The 17,536-nt window shown below is 52.0% G+C and overlaps 8 protein-coding genes across 8 annotated transcripts; 3 read left to right on the top strand and 5 right to left on the bottom strand.

Moving 5' to 3' along the window:
- Nucleotides 1-45: 45 nt before the first annotated feature.
- BO83DRAFT_409854 (4-nitrophenylphosphatase) lies at nt 46-1,374 on the bottom strand (the record flags this gene model as incomplete). Its single annotated transcript, XM_025534169.1, has 6 exons — nt 1,182-1,374; nt 1,078-1,099; nt 934-1,002; nt 786-877; nt 597-725; nt 46-534 (listed from the first exon to the last, which is right to left on the bottom strand). Exons 1-6 carry the CDS (start codon nt 1,284-1,286, stop codon nt 46-48), a joined length of 906 nt encoding a protein of 301 aa, XP_025385978.1. The 5' UTR covers nt 1,287-1,374.
- Nucleotides 1,375-1,531: 157 nt separating this feature from the next.
- BO83DRAFT_342345 (putative protein transport membrane glycoprotein Sec20) lies at nt 1,532-4,904 on the bottom strand. Its single transcript, XM_025528653.1, has 7 exons — nt 4,412-4,904; nt 4,088-4,335; nt 3,458-4,029; nt 3,026-3,120; nt 2,894-2,972; nt 2,034-2,837; nt 1,532-1,985 (listed from the first exon to the last, which is right to left on the bottom strand). Exons 1-7 carry the CDS (start codon nt 4,723-4,725, stop codon nt 1,821-1,823), a joined length of 2,277 nt encoding a protein of 758 aa, XP_025385977.1. The 5' UTR covers nt 4,726-4,904; the 3' UTR covers nt 1,532-1,820.
- Nucleotides 4,905-5,107: 203 nt separating this feature from the next.
- BO83DRAFT_409852 (mitochondrial 54S ribosomal mL53 protein) lies at nt 5,108-5,906 on the top strand. Its single transcript, XM_025534168.1, has 2 exons — nt 5,108-5,222; nt 5,271-5,906. The coding sequence occupies exon 2, from the start codon at nt 5,313-5,315 to the stop codon at nt 5,631-5,633; it is 321 nt and encodes a 106-aa protein (XP_025385976.1). The 5' UTR covers nt 5,108-5,222; nt 5,271-5,312; the 3' UTR covers nt 5,634-5,906.
- A 212-nt stretch (nt 5,907-6,118) lies between these two features.
- ipp1 (inorganic diphosphatase IPP1) lies at nt 6,119-7,242 on the bottom strand (the record flags this gene model as incomplete). The annotated part of the gene is made up of 5 exons (XM_025527726.1): nt 6,119-6,257; nt 6,310-6,393; nt 6,449-6,792; nt 6,851-6,970; nt 7,066-7,242. 5 exons carry the CDS (start codon nt 7,240-7,242, stop codon nt 6,119-6,121), a joined length of 864 nt encoding a protein of 287 aa, XP_025385975.1.
- Nucleotides 7,243-8,920: 1,678 nt separating this feature from the next.
- BO83DRAFT_380240 (tRNA-dihydrouridine(20) synthase (NAD(+))) lies at nt 8,921-10,567 on the top strand. Its single transcript, XM_025531708.1, has one exon. It carries the CDS (start codon nt 9,033-9,035, stop codon nt 10,371-10,373), a length of 1,341 nt encoding a protein of 446 aa, XP_025385974.1. The 5' UTR covers nt 8,921-9,032; the 3' UTR covers nt 10,374-10,567.
- Nucleotides 10,568-11,362: 795 nt separating this feature from the next.
- On the bottom strand, nt 11,363-14,734 carry BO83DRAFT_317838 (DEAD/DEAH box helicase; the record flags this gene model as incomplete). The annotated part of the gene is made up of 1 exon (XM_025527719.1): nt 11,363-14,734. The coding sequence occupies one exon, from the start codon at nt 14,732-14,734 to the stop codon at nt 11,363-11,365; it is 3,372 nt and encodes a 1,123-aa protein (XP_025385973.1).
- Nucleotides 14,735-15,416: 682 nt separating this feature from the next.
- BO83DRAFT_429191 (vacuolar ATPase assembly integral membrane protein VMA21) lies at nt 15,417-15,962 on the top strand (the record flags this gene model as incomplete). The annotated part of the gene is made up of 3 exons (XM_025535446.1): nt 15,417-15,523; nt 15,677-15,762; nt 15,826-15,962. The coding sequence occupies 3 exons, from the start codon at nt 15,417-15,419 to the stop codon at nt 15,960-15,962; spliced, it is 330 nt and encodes a 109-aa protein (XP_025385972.1).
- A 339-nt stretch (nt 15,963-16,301) lies between these two features.
- BO83DRAFT_439182 (putative cystathionine beta-synthase (beta-thionase)) lies at nt 16,302-17,332 on the bottom strand. The gene is made up of 2 exons (XM_025536149.1): nt 16,967-17,332; nt 16,302-16,885 (listed from the first exon to the last, which is right to left on the bottom strand). The coding sequence occupies exons 1-2, from the start codon at nt 17,069-17,071 to the stop codon at nt 16,451-16,453; spliced, it is 540 nt and encodes a 179-aa protein (XP_025385971.1). The 5' UTR covers nt 17,072-17,332; the 3' UTR covers nt 16,302-16,450.
- Nucleotides 17,333-17,536: the final 204 nt, after the last annotated feature.

Below are 17,536 nucleotides of genomic sequence, written 5' to 3'. Positions count from 1 at the left end.
ACAACTAACTATACCCTCAACCACACCACAAGCCCACCCATCATTCTACCGATCCTGATCAACAATCAACAAATCCGCCAACCGATCCAAATAAACCTTCGGCCTCACATCCCCCTCGACAAACTCCTCCTTACTACTAACCCCCGTCAACACCCCCAACGTGCCCCCAAGTCTGCCCTCAATCCCAAACCTAATATCAGTATTCGCCCGATCCCCCACCATACAAGCCCTACTGCGATCAAACCGAAACTTCCCCTCAATAGCATCCATCATGGCCTGATTCGGCTTGCCCAATGACGTCGGCTCCTTCCCTAACATCATAATCAACGGCGCGCTCATACTACCCGCACCCGGAAACAAGGTCCCGGAGTTCGGCAACGTCGAGTCGATATTCGTAGCCAGGAACACCGCGCCCCGGCGGACATAGTGGTACGCGAGAGCGAGCTTGAAGTAGTTGATGTGGAAGTCCAGACCGACAAGCACGACTCCGACCTCCGGGTCAAGCAGCGTGGAGGCGTCCCCGGATGCTATGTCCTTGTAGTCTTGCGGGGTGATTTCGCGCCGGTAGGCTGGGTCGGTGCCCCGATGAAGGGGACGTTCTCGGACGCGAGTTCTTGTTCGATGCCGGTTTCGCCGATTACGAAGACTTTGCGTTTGTTGGGGGGCAAGGAGAGGATGCGGGAGATGTAGATTGAGGCGCTGTAGGAGGAGGAGAAGATTTCTTCCTGTTTGTTTGTTGGGTATAGGGTTAGATGTGTAATGAGATGGTGGTGGTAGGTACGTACGGTGTTGCTGGGGATTCCTAGCGCTGTGAGCTTCTTGTTGTAGTCGGCGCGCGATTTGGTGCTGTTGTTGGTTACGAAGACGACTTGTTTGCCTGGATGCTTGTTAGTGTTCTGTCTCGGATAGTATTAACCTATGAAGGAGGTATACCCTTTCTCCGCAGCATCTCCAGAGTCTCGTTCGTGCCGGGGAAGAGGTGGTCGCCCGACCAAAGGACGCCTGCATGCGCATCATGTCAGTATGTATACATGGGCCAGTCGGGAGAGCGCGGAGGCGCATAGGTATGCGACGGACCATCACAGTCAAAGAGAAAGACCTGGTGGCATTGTCAGTATATCTATGCTTTGTATACTTCCAAATATACTATCTAATCATCAGGAAGGCATGGTGTGACTCACATCGAACTTGTCGAGGAATTCCTGGATGCCCGCAGCGTCGCCGGTCAAATAGCGGGGTGTATGCGTCGACGCGGGGTATTCCGAGGAGGTAGCGGAAGTTGCCATGTTGGCTGTCTATGGTATTCAGTCTATGTCGAAAGGAATAGTAAAAGGGACTGCTCCCGGTTCTAATAAGCAGATGCAAGGAATGGCCGAATTGCTTGCCAGAAAGTAGAATGACTCGAGCGGCGTACAGCAATCCGGGTCTCGGTGAGAACAGCGAGCGGGCCGCACGTGAGGGGCCGAGGGCGGATATCCCAGCCCTACGAATGAACTACAAAGTACATCAAAGTTGGTATGGAAGTGATGTGGATGCTTTTAGCTCGTTCATTATTATATCATACAGTCATAATTTTCAACTCCAGATGGAATGGAGCAGCACGTCTGCTGTTTCCCACGGCCTGGTAGCGGCCGCAACTGTAGTTCAGCTCACTGCAAATGTGGACGACGTCGCATATCCTCGCGGTCTTGTATCTCCTGATATCATCAGGTTGTATGGCTGGTCGCCAGCTCTTCCACATCCTATCGGAGGAGTCTCGGCGGAAAAGCGCTCAATTATGAAGTAGAGTAGCCCAGGGGCCTTTGAAGCCCCAACTTGATCTAAGCTCCTCCCAGGATGCCAGAGATCTTGAGAGCTATATCCAAGATAGACAGGTGCTCATCTGCACCATCAACCAGACGTCGATCCATATCCGAGAACGCCATAACGATCTTGTTCTTCTGGATATCAGGGATCGCATCGTTGAAAACCACCCGTCGATACAACTACCCAAAGTTAGCATCAATCAACTCCCACTGCGTCCAACAACGTACCTGCAAAAGAAGCTGCGTTGCACTCCACCCATCAGCAATGATGTCCGTAACCACCTTCGCAACAGCCTCATACGAAGATCCGATCTTCTTCGGCTGCATTGCCTGCACCAACGCATCCAATACGCCCTCCGGAACAACACCAGCAATCTCCTCAATCGTCCGAATAGTAATAACCTCCGACTCCTGATCCGTCATCTCCTCATCCTCATCCTCGTCCTTCTTCCCAGCCCGACCAGCCCCAACCAGCTTAGCCGCACTCTGCATATACGTAATCGCCCGACGCATATCACCCTCACTGCAAGCAATCAACTTATCAATAACCCCATCCTCCAACCTCAGATTTTCCACCTTGGCAATATGCTCCAATCTCTCTCCAGCCGCCGAATTATCCAAGGCCTTGAACCGAAACTTGCTGCATCGACTAGCAAGTGGCTCGATAATTCTTGTAACGTAGTTGCAAACCAAACAGAAACGGGTAATTCGACTATACTGCTCCATCGTACGACGCAACGCAGACTGCGCATCCTGCGTCATGCTGTCCGCTTCATCGAGAATAATAATCTTAAACGGCGGGCACGGGTATTGCGCCAAGTATTCCTCGCCCAACCCCGTGGAGTGTGTGAGTTGCGCACGGGCAAAGTTCTTGATCTTATCACGCACGATACCAATACCACGTTCGTCGGAGGCGTTCAGTTCGAGAATGCGCGAGCGGTAGAGGGATGGTCCGAAGAGGGATTTGGCGAGGGCGAGGATGGTGGATGTTTTTCCGGTACCTGGCGGTCCGTAGAAGAGCATATGGGGGAGCTGGATACTCGTTAGCAGGGTGTCGTTTCTGGCTGACAATGGGATCTATTTCGTACGTTGGAGGCTTGGAGTGTTCGTTGGAGGACTTTTGTTGTGTGATCTTGAGCGGCGACATCATCGAGGGTCTTGGGACGGCTTTTGTAGATGTCAGCTCGAGTGCTATATGTCTGGTCCAGTAGGTGGCATACTATTTCTCAACCCATGGTTGTTGCTTTGCTTGCTCTTCCTTGCTATCTGTGGGCTTCGGTTTCGAAGGGTTCGCTGCTGCTGCCGCAGCGCGGGCCTTGTTGTTGAAGAAGTTGGCAGCCATAGCTTCGAGAGTGTGTACCAGACTTCAGCACTGCGATTGATTGATCAATGGTATAGCGGAAGCTGCTGTCGGAGCTCTGGCACACGGGCGGAAAGCGTGTCGGGACGCGTCTCCACGTGATACGCGATGGCGCCAAGCCATTTATTGTTCGCTTGAGGCCGAGGCAGTGATCTACTATCTATAGAGTGATCAAGATTTACGTAGGCAATCGAGCTCGCTGTAATAAGCTAATGAGCAAGTACGCTTCTGCGCTTGACAGTCATCATCACACATTACTTTCTATCTATAGTTCGTCCTTCTGCTGTGGTACATCCGTCGCTTCAAACATCCTCTTCTTTGGATTCCGGGGCAACTCCGCCTGCCTTTGCCTTTCCTCTTCAGAGATGTCGTCAATGTTGGTCTCCTCTTGCTCCTCGCTTTCTTCCACCATTTTGCCGATCTCATCGATTAAGCGGTCCTCCTCTGCCTCATCTGCAACCGGAACTTGATCCCATACCGCTTCGCCCTCAGCGCTTTGAACGTTCGGCTCCACCTTCTGCTCAACTACCGGGGTCTCTTGCGGCACATACTCGAGCATTGTACTAGGTTCAGAAGACTGAACAGCCTTACTAGTAATCCCAACGACGCCCAAAATAGCAAATGTAAACCTCGCGAACAGCCTGATGGGCAGCCAGACAAGCCACCACAAGGGACCGTATAATATCCGCCTGAAGACAAGCCAAGTAATGGTGCCCACCAATATGTAGAAAGCTGTCTCAAGGTACCACGTATCCGACTTTTGCGAGCGGAGCAGAGACCCGATGAGGTTGCGAGACGATGAAATTAGAGAATCGAGATCTGTATAGGATTCTGACAACGAGGAAAGCGCAGCAGTCGATTGTTCTAACCCAACATTGTTAGCCATTACCACGACAAGCCTTTATGATAAACCAGCACAAACCTAACGTTTCCTGCGCAAACTGACTCCGCGACAGCTCCGCCTGCATCAGCTGATGCGTCCGTCTCAGCGCAGCCGTAACATCATTTGAAGCATTTTTAACAATATCATCCTGCGTCAACTTCTCACTCGACTGCTTCTTCCTCTCCGCACTTTGGGATCTCGTGAATAGTAACTCTCGCTCTTTCCGTCGAGCAACTTCAGCGTTCCGTTTCGCTTGTAACTGTGCGTTCCGGAAGTCTCCTCTCGTTCTGTCATAGACATAGCACACGTATTAGTATATCATCCATCAAGAACAGACACAGAACAATAATTCACTCCACCTACCTCTTTAGATCGTCCGCCAGTCGGTCCGCCAAAGCAATAACCCGTTCCCTCTCCGACTCCTTCTCATTATCCACACCCTTGCGCCGCGTATCCGCTGCAGCCTCCAGAGCCTCGACCTCAACCTTCAGCAACTCCAGTTGCTCCTCCGCTTCTTTCAAGCGAGTATGGATTTCCGTTCCCAATTCCAATCGAGGCTGATCTCCCTGTCCAACCGCAGTCGTAAAGCCCTTTAACCGAGAAACCAGGGGCTGTATATGAGACAGAGCTATGGAGAGCTCTTTCAAGCGAGCTTGTAGATCGGTGATGCTGGCCATTTTGCGTGTGCGATGATGTAGTAGAAGTAAGAGTAGATATCACAGGAGAAATACAATAATTATACAGAAAAGCGCCTCGCTACAGCATCCACAAGAGCCCAAACCCCAAAAAAATCAAGACACCGAAGAAGAAAAGGCAGGTGAAATTCAAGAGGGGGAAAAAGGCGGAGATGGCCAATGTGTCCGCAACTTACTTTACAGCGTCATCGCGCCCGTTCCTGAGGCCGCCGCCGCCGCCGCCGATCTACCTCCCGTACCACAGCAGATGTTTGCATGTCAGACAAACACCCAGCGACCGACCGACCGCGCTGCGCATCCCGGAGAGCGGACGGATTTGAAGATAGTTGAAGTTATCCGTGAAGGGTGATTATTTTCTCCGCTCGATTCCCTAGAAATCATACACCACACCAAGCAATTACCTCAAACACATCGTCAAGCTCAATTGCCTTGACTCATACAACACATACCACCTTTCTACATCTCCCAACACCAACAAGGTACGTCTCCCAAACCCCATCAAAAACCATATAAACTAACAATTCAAGGAAAAAAAGACCCTCCAAATCGACAACAAAACCACCGCCAAAATGACCATCCCTCTGTCAACAATCTCCACCTTCCGCACAACTTTCAACCCTTTCCTTCGCTCCGCCCGCCCCTGCAGACTCATCCTCTCTCTCCTCCGCAATCCCACGACCACGCCGGCCTCCAGCCCCGGCCACATCGACATCAAGGTCACTCAGCTGCCGCGGTCGTCGACGCAAGAGCCCGAGTTGACGATAGGGTTCAAGAATGGCAAGGAGTTGAAGATTGAGGTTGGAAAGCGCCAGATGAAGATTGGGGATGTGGTTGAGGAGATTGCTCGTGTTGGGAGAGCTATTGAGCGTGAGGAGGCGCTGAAGTCTTAGGGGGGGGGTTTTTTTTTTTGTTTTCGATGTTTGTTCTATGAAGTTTGCATGGATTGGGTGGTGTGCTCGCATCGGCATGAATGGGAGAGGTTTTATCGTCGTGGCGCGGAGAGTTCCCTTGTCTGTCTGGTCTATCCTGTTTACTCGGGATTGGATGAGAGGCTGCGCACTATGACTGGGGCTTTCAGGACCGAAGGGGTGATCATGTCGGTCTGTTTGTACTTTGTACTATCATGTTCTGTATGTGTATGTGTATATATTAGCCATTGAGTGATACTCCATTTCTTATAGTGCTGGTTTTAGATGCTGTTTTGGTAGTAGATTTGAAGAGCCAAATAGCGCTTACATGTTAACCGAATACGTCACCAGATTTGTCTGACTATATTTACGATAATCTACGATGAAGAGAACAATATTGCACTTCTGTGAAATTTCCTCTTGGGAATGTGGTATTGTGGTATTTAAATTTTGTTATATAGGTACATTTAGACAGCGGCACCGGAGATGAAGAACCACTTGTCAACGCTGCCGTCAATGGGGGCAGGGGGGAGGTTCTCGCCCTTGGGGATGGCAGCGAGCTGAGCAGCGTCGGCACGCTCGGCACCCTCGACGGTGGTGGTAGCACTAAATGCAATTAGTATAATATCTTCCTAAGTCAGGACTCAAGGATACTTACACGCTGATCTCACCACGAGGAGACTTGCCGGAGATGAGCTTCTCCCAGGCGTCAGCGCACTCGCGGATGACATCGAGAGCGTACCTATGGGTTGAACTGTTAGCCTGGGTACATAACATAAGGCACCGTCAGCACGTACTTCTTGTTCTTGCACTCGCCGGAGAAAGCGAACTGGTTCTCGGGCTTTCCGTCGGGGATCTTGTAGATACGGAACCACTCGTTGGTGGCGCGGAGGAGGCCAGGAAGGTGGCGCTCAACATCCTCAACGTCGTTGAGCTTAGGGGCCAGGGGGTCGTTGACGTCGATGACGATGACCTTCCAGTCGGTCTCCTCCTCGTCGAGAAGAGCCATCACACCGAGGACCTTAACCTGCTTGACCTGACCGGGGTAGCCGACGAGCTCACCGATCTCGCAAACGTCGAGCGGGTCGTTGTCACCCTTGGCCTTGGTCTCGGGGTGGACGGTGTTGGGGTCTTCCCAGGTCTATGTAAAAGGTCAGTGCGGGGTGGTACAAATTTTGACGTGGCGTTCTTTTACATACCTGGGGGAAGGCACCGTAGTTCCAGAGGTAACCCTTGTGGGGGAAGCAGTTGCGGACGTAGCGGAGCTTGCCCTTCTTCACATCCTGCTTGATGGGGTTGAGGAACTCCTCCTTGGAGATCTGGGTCGCAAAATCAGTATACCGATGTCAAGCTACAGCGTAGCCCCCCACTTGCAGGGGGGGGGGGTTGTTGTGTGTATTTGTGGCGTCCGTACCTCCTGCTTGGCGTTGGTCCAGCGGGGGATCTCAACGACCATGTTGAGGATGGTCTGCTGCTCGTTGGCATAGAGGGGAATGTCGTGGAAGGGAGAGACGGGCTGGCCATCCTTCTCAATGTAAACACGGTGCTCCAGGGTGTTGGCCTGGCCGATCTTGCGGACGGTGTAGGACATGGTGGGCGATTGCGGCGGGGCAGCGGAGGTGGAAAAGTGTTTGGATAAAAGGGCAGCACGAGATGAAGCGAACGAAACCGAACGATCAACTCGAGAGGAGGAAGAGGGAGACAGAGCTGTAGCAGAAAGAGAAGAAGAGGAAGAAAGAGGAGGGGAGGGAGAGGAAGAGAGAGAGGGAGGAGGGGGGGCTTGCTTGGTGGGGGGAGCCAGCGTTGCGGATGTGCGAAGGACGGGCGAACAGCCAGTACGCGCGAGGATCGGACAGGCGGTGGGTGGCCGGCTCAATGGATTTGAATTCAATGCGCGGCCTCCAATTTGGACTCCCTTAGATACCCTACGGACCCCCGGGAACATTGAAAATGGCTTTGAGACTATGCCCGTGTTGAATTGGTTCAATTGACAACCGGACAGAGTGGGAATTCGTGCTCGTTGTCCACGGCGAGGTATAAAAAGGGATGGGAATCGATGGAACTGCCACGGTCGGGAAGGAAAATCGGTCGGGAAAAAAGGACCCAGCCTCGGGTTCTACTATTCCTTTTTCTTCTTTTTCCTCATGTAATAATTCTGGACTACTATCTGTTCAGCCCGTCCCTAAGTGTGTCTTCAGTAGGAAGTATCTGATGGCTATAGCGAAGGGGAAGCTATTCACACCCCTTCTCCAAGTCATACATGACCAGGCAATATACGTACTCTTCCCAACTCTAGTTCCAACTAGTTATCAACCTGCTCCCACCCTCCATACCTGGCTGGATGCCCACCAACTCTGAGACTTTCGCCGCAGAATGACTGGTCCTGGATGGGTCTCCACCGCTGATGGCGTTCCACAGGCCTGGCTTGTGCTGTCCCTGAATGGTCTGACTGGTGGGATATTGCGACATTCGTGGTCCCAAGAATCCCCAGTAGCCAACCGGAGACCTTGCGATGGACTGACTGGTACTGTAGCCAAAGTTGATGACTGAGGTTAAGTTGTACAATTTATACTCTCCAGACTGTAGATCACCTTCCACTACACACGTACAGAGTGTATGCAGTATAGTCTATCAAGGCAGTTGAATCTGTCAAATCTCTCACTGTCATCGACACTCGGCATATCTCTGCGAGCTTGAATACCTGTCATGTTCACGGCTTGGCAGGTACCCGGACGGAGAGAAGACATGCGAAGTAACAATCCATTGTAACCTCACCAGAACCGATCAGGCAAATCGTCATGTGATCAGAAGAGACAGGAACAACCAGAGCCATGGATATATCTAGAGCTCAGTCTACACTACCAGGGGCCACAATGAGGTTGTGGTTACTTCCTAAAGGGGTAATATTGCAATTATCTCCACTGCAAAGGCTCGATCAAACCATTTCGATATAAGTCACATAATATCGACCTATAGCGTATGGAGTTTACCATGGCGTAATTGGCATTTTATTTGTATCTAATATAATATATCTCATCAGAAGCTGGTAGTGAGCCTCGTAAGCCTTGAATAAGGCGCACTTCCAGCCATCGCCTCTACACTCCGCTCCCATCTGTTCCCCGTAGTGCTCTAGTAAAGATCACATGACTTGGCAGGGGAAGAAAAAAAGTTATCGGGTATCGCCACGTGACCCGGCATTTTTCGTCTCCGCCTCCACCGGCTTTGATCCATCAGCGATCTGGGATGCGACTCGATCCATAAAATCACTCTACTACACTCCTACGGGCTCATACCGCTCACACGGCTCGTTCATCTCCCACACTACACTATCCTTACTTCCGTCAACCCGATAATGCTATGCTAAGATTCCTCCGCACCGCAATGGCTTCTCTCACCACTCCTCCCCGCGTCCCCATCCCCGCCAACGGGGTCGACTACCGTGGCAAAGTAGTCCTGGCCCCCATGGTGCGCTCCGGCGAACTGCCCTCCCGCCTCATCGCCCTCAAGTACGGCGCTGATCTCGTTTGGGGCCCCGAAACCATCGACCGGGCCATGGCAGGCGCCGTCCGCCGCGTGAACCCCCGCAACGGCACCATCGAATTCACCCGCATGCCCTCCAATGGCGGCCGCACCGAAAAGGCAGGCCAAGAATCCGTGATTTACCGTCTCGACCCCGTCCGCGAAAAGGGCAAGCTCATCTATCAAATCGGCACTGCCACGCCTGAAATCGCCGTCGAAGCAGCCAAACTCGTCGCGGGCGATGTCGCCGGTATTGATGTGAACTCGGGATGTCCGAAGCCCTTCAGCACGAGCGGTGGTATGGGTGCGGCGCTTCTCAAGACACCGGATAAATTGGTTGCGATCCTGGAAGCCCTGGTGAAGGAGGTCGGGACGCCGTTCCAGATCGGTATTTCGGTCAAGATCCGCATCTTGAAAGATCCGGAGGAGACAAGGGCTTTGGTGTCGCGGCTCGTGAAGACAGGCATTACAGGCTTGACGGTGCATTGTCGGACGCCGCCCATGAGACCCCGTGAACGCGCTATTCGTGATCAGGTGCGCATGATTGCCGACATCTGTCATGAGGCTGGTGTCGCATGCGTTATCAACGGTGATGTAACCTCCAAAGACGAAGGCCACGCCTTGATGAAAGAGTTCGGCGTCGACGGCGCCATGATCGCCACATCCGCAGAAGCAAACCCATCCTGCTTCCGTACCGAAGCTGAGGGCGGCCTTCTCCCTTGGAAGGAGGTAGTCCACGAATACATCAAGTTCTGTCTCGAGTCCGAGAACCGCTTCGGCAACTCCAAATATCTCCTCAACATCCTCGTCCCCGGCAAGCTCCAGGAAGGCAAGAACGCTAAGGCAGCCAGATCCTACGCCGACACATGCCATGCCCTCGGCTTCGAGGACCTCCTTCCCCTCGCCATGCACGTGGACGACATCCTCAACCTCACCGACAAGTCAGTTACCACCAAAGACCTCCAGCCCGAACACATCCGCACCAAGGCTGTCCAGAACGCCATGGAGAACAACGAATCCGCACGGGCTGCTGGCGGTGCCTCTCGCGTCAAGTCTACCTCTCCCGCAGTCAGCGCAGGCGGACCCATTCGCACCAACTCCATCCCAGCTCCTACGAAGACCAAGGCTGAGGCGGAGACCCAGGCTGATGTCTCTGTTCCGGTTCCTGATGCTGCGCCCCAAAAGCAGGAGTTGACAGCTTAAGTCAACCTGATGCCTCTGCATCCCTTGCTTCCTTGTCTTGCCTTTGCTTTCCCTGTTTTTCTTTTGGTTTCCAAGCTACTATCGCATTATCTGGTGTTGTATATCGGTTCCCCCATTTGCTGCATTTTAATTAGATTCCCACGGTGTGTTGTTAATAGAGGCTCTCGTGTTCTAGGGGTTATACATACATAGTACTACACGAATATATACGATACGAATGAAAATTACTACTTAGTCATTGTCTAGTAGCTGCCCAGCCTAATTAGTAGTCCGCATAATATATGCTCGGATACAATACACACTAAAACTAAACAGTACCCCAGAATAAAGCACAATACACCCGATCCTTCGATGAATCAATCAATCGATATATTACTAGTATCAACGCCCACCTATATATGTAGTATGTAGTAGTATGCGTATCGAAGCCAACCACCGAGACACAGGAAGAAGAGTAAAAGACACAAAAGAACCCCAACTCCTTTTCTATTATCGAACAGTAGAAGAAAACATGAGAAACCAAGACCCAATAGAGAAGAAAACCCACTTCCTCAGCCCATAAAACCGAAATGTTCGGTGAAAGTAAACTACTAGCAAAACAACATCTCCGGCATCTGTTCCGCGTCGTGTAGGTATGTGTGTGTGTGTGTGTGTGTGTGTGTGTGTGTGTGTGTGTGTGTGTGTGTGTGTGTGTGTGTGTGTAAGCACTGCCACTCTCTGTGGTGATGCTGTAATGTAAGGGTGTGTATGTGTTAAATAGGTAGGTAGGTGGAAAAGACCGCTGGGAAACACAAGATAACGGTCACATGCGAGCAAGCATGGGTTTATCAATTGCTGGTGTATCGTGTATTAGACGGAGGGATGGAGAACGAAAAGTTGTAGGTTGGATGGAACAAGACAGAAAACGAAATGAAACAAGATTGCGCCGGTACATGTTTTAAGCTACCATATAGCATATAGTAGCAAGAGTACAAAATAATGTGTCACGTTTATGCGTCATCGGATTTATCGTGCTGCATGTCCGCAAGAACCATATCCTCCACCACTTTCATGCCTGCATCTTCGGCCTTCTTAGACTCGGCGCTTTCTTCACCGGCCACGGCTTGGTCGAGCGCAAGCTTGGTCTGTCCGAGAGCGTAGATTTGCTCTTCAATGGTTCCCTTTGTCACAAGGCGAATGACTTCCACTTCACGGGTTTGGCCAACACGGTGGGCGCGGTTCTCGGCCTGGACGTCCTCCTGAGGGTTGAAACTGGAGTCGAAGATGATGACTTTGTTGGCGCAGGCCAAGTTAATGCCTGCACCACCAGCTTTGGTGGAAAGGAGGAAGACGGGTATTTCGGTGCGCTCGTGGAACGCGTCCAGGATGGACTGGCGGTCTTCGACGTTTGTCCTGCCGTCCAGTCGGACGAAGCCGATGTGCTGGTTTTCGAGGACGTGTTCGAGGATATCCATGACTAGTGTGAACTGAGAGAAAACCAAAGCACGGTCGCCGTTCTCCTTGAACCGCTTCAGAAGGTCGCAAAGTTTGTCTACTTTGCCGGAATCCATCCATTCGTTGTTCTTCAGAGCGAACCTGCCCAGAGAGTGAGGGTGATCCACACACATGGTGTGGCACTCGAAGTCGTTGTATGCTTGGAGTTCCTCGTAGATGATATCCGGGTTTGATAGAGACCATTGCTCCTCCTTGAGACACGCCTTGGCCATGCGGCTCAGAGTGGAGTTATCATAGTGGCGCCTGTATAGCAGGGGATGGATGGCGGCTTGTCGGAGCTTCATTAGGATGTTGGCAGACTTGTTGCCGGTCTTCTTTCCAGCGGCTCGGTCAGCCAACAGCTTACGGACCTCCTCTTTCTCGTGCTCATAGATTTCGCGTTGCGCGAGGTTCATCTCGCAATACTCAACATGGGAGATCTTTGCAGGCAAGTCAATGACTTGGTGCTTCTTACGTCGCAGGACGAAAGGCTTCAGCATGGATTTTGCGCGTTCAATCCGTTGCGCGGAAAGGAGAGCCGAATGCGATTCATCCACGGTCTTTGCTTTGTTCGCAAAGATGTACTGAAGCTCCTCCTTGCGTTCCTGGAACACCTTCGGAAGGATGAAGCCCAGCAACGAGGCCAACTCCTGCAGGTTGTTCTGCAACGGCGTACCTGTCAAAAGAAGTCTGAAACGGGCAGGGATCCTGATAAGCTTCTCGTAGAGCACCGATGTGCTACTCTTCAGCATGTGTCCCTCATCAAAGACGCAGACACAGAAGTCCATATTGCGGAGGAAGTGGGCATCCACCTTGCCCTTGGCGATCGTGTAAGTGGTGATGATAACATTGATACTATCTCGGTTGTCTTCAATCGTTTCTCGGATGACTGCCCGCTCTGCCTGACCAGCGTAGTAAGGCATGACAGAGAGCGTGGGACAGAACTTCGAGAACTCTCGAAGCCAATTTTCGATCGTAGACGAGGGCACAACAACGAGATGAGGACCCTTGATTCCCTTCTCGAACAAGTGCGCCAAGAAGGCAATGACCTGGCAGGTCTTTCCAAGACCCATGTCGTCGGCCAGGATGCAACTCAACTGGTTCTCAAACAGGAGAGACAGCCAATTGATGCCCACGATCTGGTAATCCTTCATCTTCAAATCATCGCGCATGATCCCGGGCTGAGAGATGAAACGGCCTTTGCGCGGTCCAGGCGCGGGACCGTCACTATCCTCATCCGAGCGCTGGCTAGCGGGGGTTCCTATCCCGGAATCATGAGACTGAGAGTGAGCATCTCTGGGATTGATGGATACCAGCTCCAGTTCCCCCTCTTTCTTTCCGAAGATGTCCACACCCCACCTTTTCATCTCCGCCGCGACTGGCTTGCCGAGCGCTTCACATTTTGCAACCAAAGAATCCACCGCCTCGTACCCAACCCACATATCAATGCACTTGTCGACAATCTTGTCGCCGATCGGCTTAGGCGTTTTACGGCCCCGGCCGCCCTTGGGCTTCGTCTCTTCCTTCGCCGGGGGAGGAACAGCACGGGCACGGTCTAGCGATGAGAATGGTCGGAAGGATATGACGTGCTTCGCAACGTCTTCAGTGATTGCGGCGATGTCGGCAAGGTCCAGGACACTGCATTTGTTGAAGAAGTTCAAGACTCTTGTCTCCACTTGACCATCCCCTGCTGATTCCTCCACGCCGGAATCGGAATCCTCGTCTGATATTATCATAGCCTCAGGGGACTCGGAGCGTTGAGGAGATGCAGGCTTTCGCCCTTGGACTAGCCGGCCAGTCTTCTTGGGCGGCGTCTCAGCACGAGGCACAGAACGAACCGGACTAGGGGAAGACGCCCGAGACTTGGGCCCTCTCATTAAGCGCCTGCGCGGTTTCGCGTCCTCTTCCGCTGGTTGTGACGGTTGCGATTGCTGCTTCTGGGCCGACAATGTCCTCTGCATGTTCATGGCAGACCACTTGTCTTGAATAGTTCCGCGCGCCTTAATCTGCTGCTTCGCGGGCGCAACAGGGGAGGCCCGCTTGCTCGCAATCAGCTCGTCCTCGGAAGATTCAGCCTTCTCCGTATCAGCCAAGTGCTCCAGGGCAGCCTCGTAGTTCCCACGTTTTGAGAGAAGCGCCTGCATGCATGCATGCACAGACTTCTGCGGCATGACCTTCAACATCCTCTCCACCTTAACTCTAACTTGATAGTCATCTATGTCCTGCAGCGAAGCGATGTTCGTACCCACAGGCTGGGCACGCGAGGGGCCATCCTGTCGAACCTTCTTCACGGCCGTGCCTCTGGGAGCGGGGTCCATTTGAGCTGCCGGGCGCTTCGCACTAGAAGGATTGAAGACTGCGGATGTGGTGATCTGCTTGAACCGATCCATCGGAGACTCCGCGACCTTTTCAGGGCTGCGCGACGATTTGGCGAACAAAGAGGGTTTAATATCTATGCTTCTCGACGCTCGGTCGTCATCATCAGACGAGCCGCCGCGATAGGTCGGGCCGTCATCTTCGAGGTCTATTATGGGCGCACGCTTAGCCGGACCGACAGGAGGGCGAAAGCTGGTGCCAGCCGGGGCCATGGCACTGGAAAGACGACCGCCGTTCGGAGTAGGATGAGAGGGGGAGGAATTCGGACCTGGAGGAGAGGATGCGGCGACCTGAACGAAGGAATTGTTCTTTCCGGAGTAGGGTACGTCCAACACTTGCGTAGGCTGAGTGTAGCGCTGGGTGGCAGGGGTCAAGGATTGAGTTGCGAGTGGCTGGAGATGGCTGACAGGCACGGTGGCAACCGTCTCATATTCTGCTGCATCATCCTTGGTTGGGGTACTGTGAACGACTTTCTTGTCGCTCACGGGCGTATCGGGGACGGTGTCTTCCATGGTCGGTGACTCAAGATTATCAAAGGGAGAAAGGCAGACGAGAGGATGGCGTCATGCCCCGGGGCAAGAGCCAAAGGGAGCACCGAATTGGGGGGGGGAACTTGAAAGGAAGATGTCAAGATCGATCGGGGATCCTCTCGAGGCGAAACGATAAATCGACCGCCTGGGATTTTCTCCGCAAAACGCGCCCGGGACGCGCTGGGGTCACGTGGTCTGGCGCTTCAATTAAAGCCGAGGATGGCAGTTGGACGCCAACCCCCTCTTGATCGGGGGAACAGAGCTCCCTCTTTATATGATTCACCGGTACAAGGCTGGTCTCTTCACTAAGGCGATCCTCTTTCCACCGTCTTTGCCTTTTCTTTTGTCCCTAAAAACGCAGCCAGATGTCCCCTCTTATAAATGGACCAATCAGAGGCCGGCATGGCTTGAACTCCAGAATGAAATCATCCGCTGTATAAAACAATCCATGTCTCTACTTATTTCAAATCCCATCCAGACGAACAGTGTACTCGAGAGAATACTATATACTCTTTCAATAGGATAGGAGAAGCTGTACTTGTCATCACCAATTATATCCTGATCCCTTTTTGTCGATCATCCTCCGGCTTTCACGCATTAGTCCCCGGAAAATCAACACCCAACATCAAACCTGTCAACACCACAACCAACTACCATCATCAACATGGCCACTCGTCGCTCCGCAGAGAAGTCTCCTTCTCCCAAGGATGTGGTCGCATCTTCGGGCTCTCCAAAGCCCTCTGACTCAGATGTGACCCCTGCCGTTCCCACGTAGGTGCATCTCATTCGTCTCACCAACGAACACTAGGCCACATGGCGGCTATCCTGAACTACCGGTTCAGCCCAACGAACGCATACACCTTATCAATAAACATTACGCACATACCCCCCCTTTCCTAATTCTAACTAACACATCACCTTCAGAAATGTGATCATGAAACTTCTCGGATTTTCCTTCGCCATGGTCGTCATTCCTATCGGGATGTACTTTGTTACGGTGGACTTTGGAGGTGAGCATCCCAAATACACCACACTTACTAACTATCTTCATGTCGAATAACACTTTGGAACAGCAAGCCCCACAGTCGGCGGTATTGTGGCCGCCATCATGGCTAACGTAGTTCTCGTCGCATACATCTATGTTGCGTGGAAGGATGATCAGGCGGAGAGGGAAGCTGACGCCAAGTATAAGGAGAAAAAGGCACAGTAAATGGTACAGCCATTCTGTCTTGTTGTCTTTGTTGTTTTCCTTTCATTTTATTCCTGGCTTTGGGGGCCCTGTATTGCAGAGATGGCGTTCATGGATCGCTCTGTTTTCGCATGCTAGGTATGTACTTGTCGTATCGTTTGTCTTGAAAGCTATGTCGGGATAGTATGTATGTAATGGTTTAGGGAAATACTCTGAGTGTTATGATACCTTCCAGGTTACTGGTTGTGTGATTGGTCACGGTTTCCTCAAGGCATACTACTATGCCAACAATAAGGCAGATAACACACAGCCTGAGTGGATGCCTCCTATCTGATTTCAACATTAAGATGAGCCATCCTGGCGAGTAATATGTTCAATTCAGATTACATATCTGCGCCTTGAGATGCACGACATCAACAGCAGATCCGCAGCAAGCATTTCATTATATAATGCAAAGTATGAACAGAAAGGAAGCCCAGAAAACCCATAATATGCAATCATGCAACCACTTAATTCGGTCTCCGCTTCACGAACTCAGCCAAATCCGCCTTTGTCGCAACGCCCAGTACGAACTTGCGCGAAACATCCGTAACCACAGCGAAATCCTGCTTAGCCCTCTTCTCTCCGTTAGGACCGGTTTCACTCTCGAAGAACTGCTCCAGCTCTTCCAGCGGCGTCTCCATCGTGATGACCTGGTATGTGCCCTTCTTGCGGTTGAATCGCTGCATGGCGGCAGAGACGGGGTCGTTTTCCTTGACAGTGCCTTCCTTGAGGAGCTCCTTTAGTCGGGGGATGCTCAGGTATCCGACCAGAGAGCGTTTCGTCGACGAGGTCACGGTCAAGTGTGTGTAGTCACGTTCGTAAGCGGCCATCAGGGCGGTGGAGATTAGGTCGTCGGGGGAAACGGATAGGGCTGGGTTGGGGTCCAGGTCCTCTACTGTCGCCTAGTATGCCGGTGGTATATTAGTTATTTTGTTTCTGTTACCTCTTGCGGAACATCACTGGTAAGAAGAGGGCGGACTCACCCCGCGGTATTTGTTTGCCCATGCGGACTGGGCGATGGGTTGCTCTGCATTTTGTGCGAGTTGTTGCTGGGTCAGCGCCTCGCTGGCGTTCATATAGGAGGCCATGTTCTCTGGGTTGGTGTGTTGGGGTAGTGTTGGTGAGGCTGGTGGTAGTGGTAGTGTTGGTGATCAACTTATCCCGCAGTGACTCGATGAGGGGCACGGGAGGGAAGGTTCCGAGAGGACGGTCAATTGGGGACCCTTGAAGTTGTCGAGATAGCTTTTGAGGGTTGCGCTCAGTAGTTTAAACACTAAATTTTTGTGGAAAGCAAGTGTTTCAAAGAATTAGAGAGCCGGATACTGAGTTACACCCAAAAAGCATCAAGCACAGGTTGAGGTTGCTCCAATCAGATTAAATTTCATCGCTTCAGATCAACCAGTTGACGGGATCCCCGAAAGCGGTTAGTGCCATCACGCGACGTCAGCGGCACCATCACCAACTGTCAGATACCACTCAGAAGGTTCCTTCGCTTCCTCTCTCTGGAAATCCCTTTTTTGTTGGATTCAGGCTGTCTTCTGAATTCTGCGTCG

This window comes from Aspergillus eucalypticola, assembly GCF_003184535.1.
Source record: "Aspergillus eucalypticola CBS 122712 chromosome Unknown BO83scaffold_20, whole genome shotgun sequence".
Taxonomy (NCBI): domain Eukaryota; kingdom Fungi; phylum Ascomycota; class Eurotiomycetes; order Eurotiales; family Aspergillaceae; genus Aspergillus; species Aspergillus eucalypticola.
Note: the sequence above shows the minus strand (reverse complement) of the source record. Positions and strands in the feature narration are given on the sequence as shown.

Bases quoted from the DNA above. Each gene is read 5' to 3' on its own strand.
- BO83DRAFT_439182 (XM_025536149.1), bottom strand. From the start codon at position 17,071: ATGGCCTCCTATATGAACGCCAGCGAGGCGCTGACCCAGCAACAACTC. The intron at 16,886-16,966 runs GTGAGTCCGCCC...CCGGCATACTAG, and splicing joins GGGCAAACAAATACCGCGGG to GCGACAGTAGAGGACCTGGA.
- BO83DRAFT_342345 (XM_025528653.1), bottom strand. From the start codon at position 4,725: ATGGCCAGCATCACCGATCTACAAGCTCGCTTGAAAGAGCTCTCCATA. The intron at 3,121-3,457 runs GTACCACAGCAG...TTCAACAACAAG, and splicing joins GGATGTTTGAAGCGACGGAT to GCCCGCGCTGCGGCAGCAGC. The intron at 2,973-3,025 runs GTATGCCACCTA...CATCTACAAAAG, and splicing joins CAACCATGGGTTGAGAAATA to CCGTCCCAAGACCCTCGATG.
- BO83DRAFT_380240 (XM_025531708.1), top strand. From the start codon at position 9,033: ATGGCTTCTCTCACCACTCCTCCCCGCGTCCCCATCCCCGCCAACGGG.
- BO83DRAFT_409852 (XM_025534168.1), top strand. From the start codon at position 5,313: ATGACCATCCCTCTGTCAACAATCTCCACCTTCCGCACAACTTTCAAC.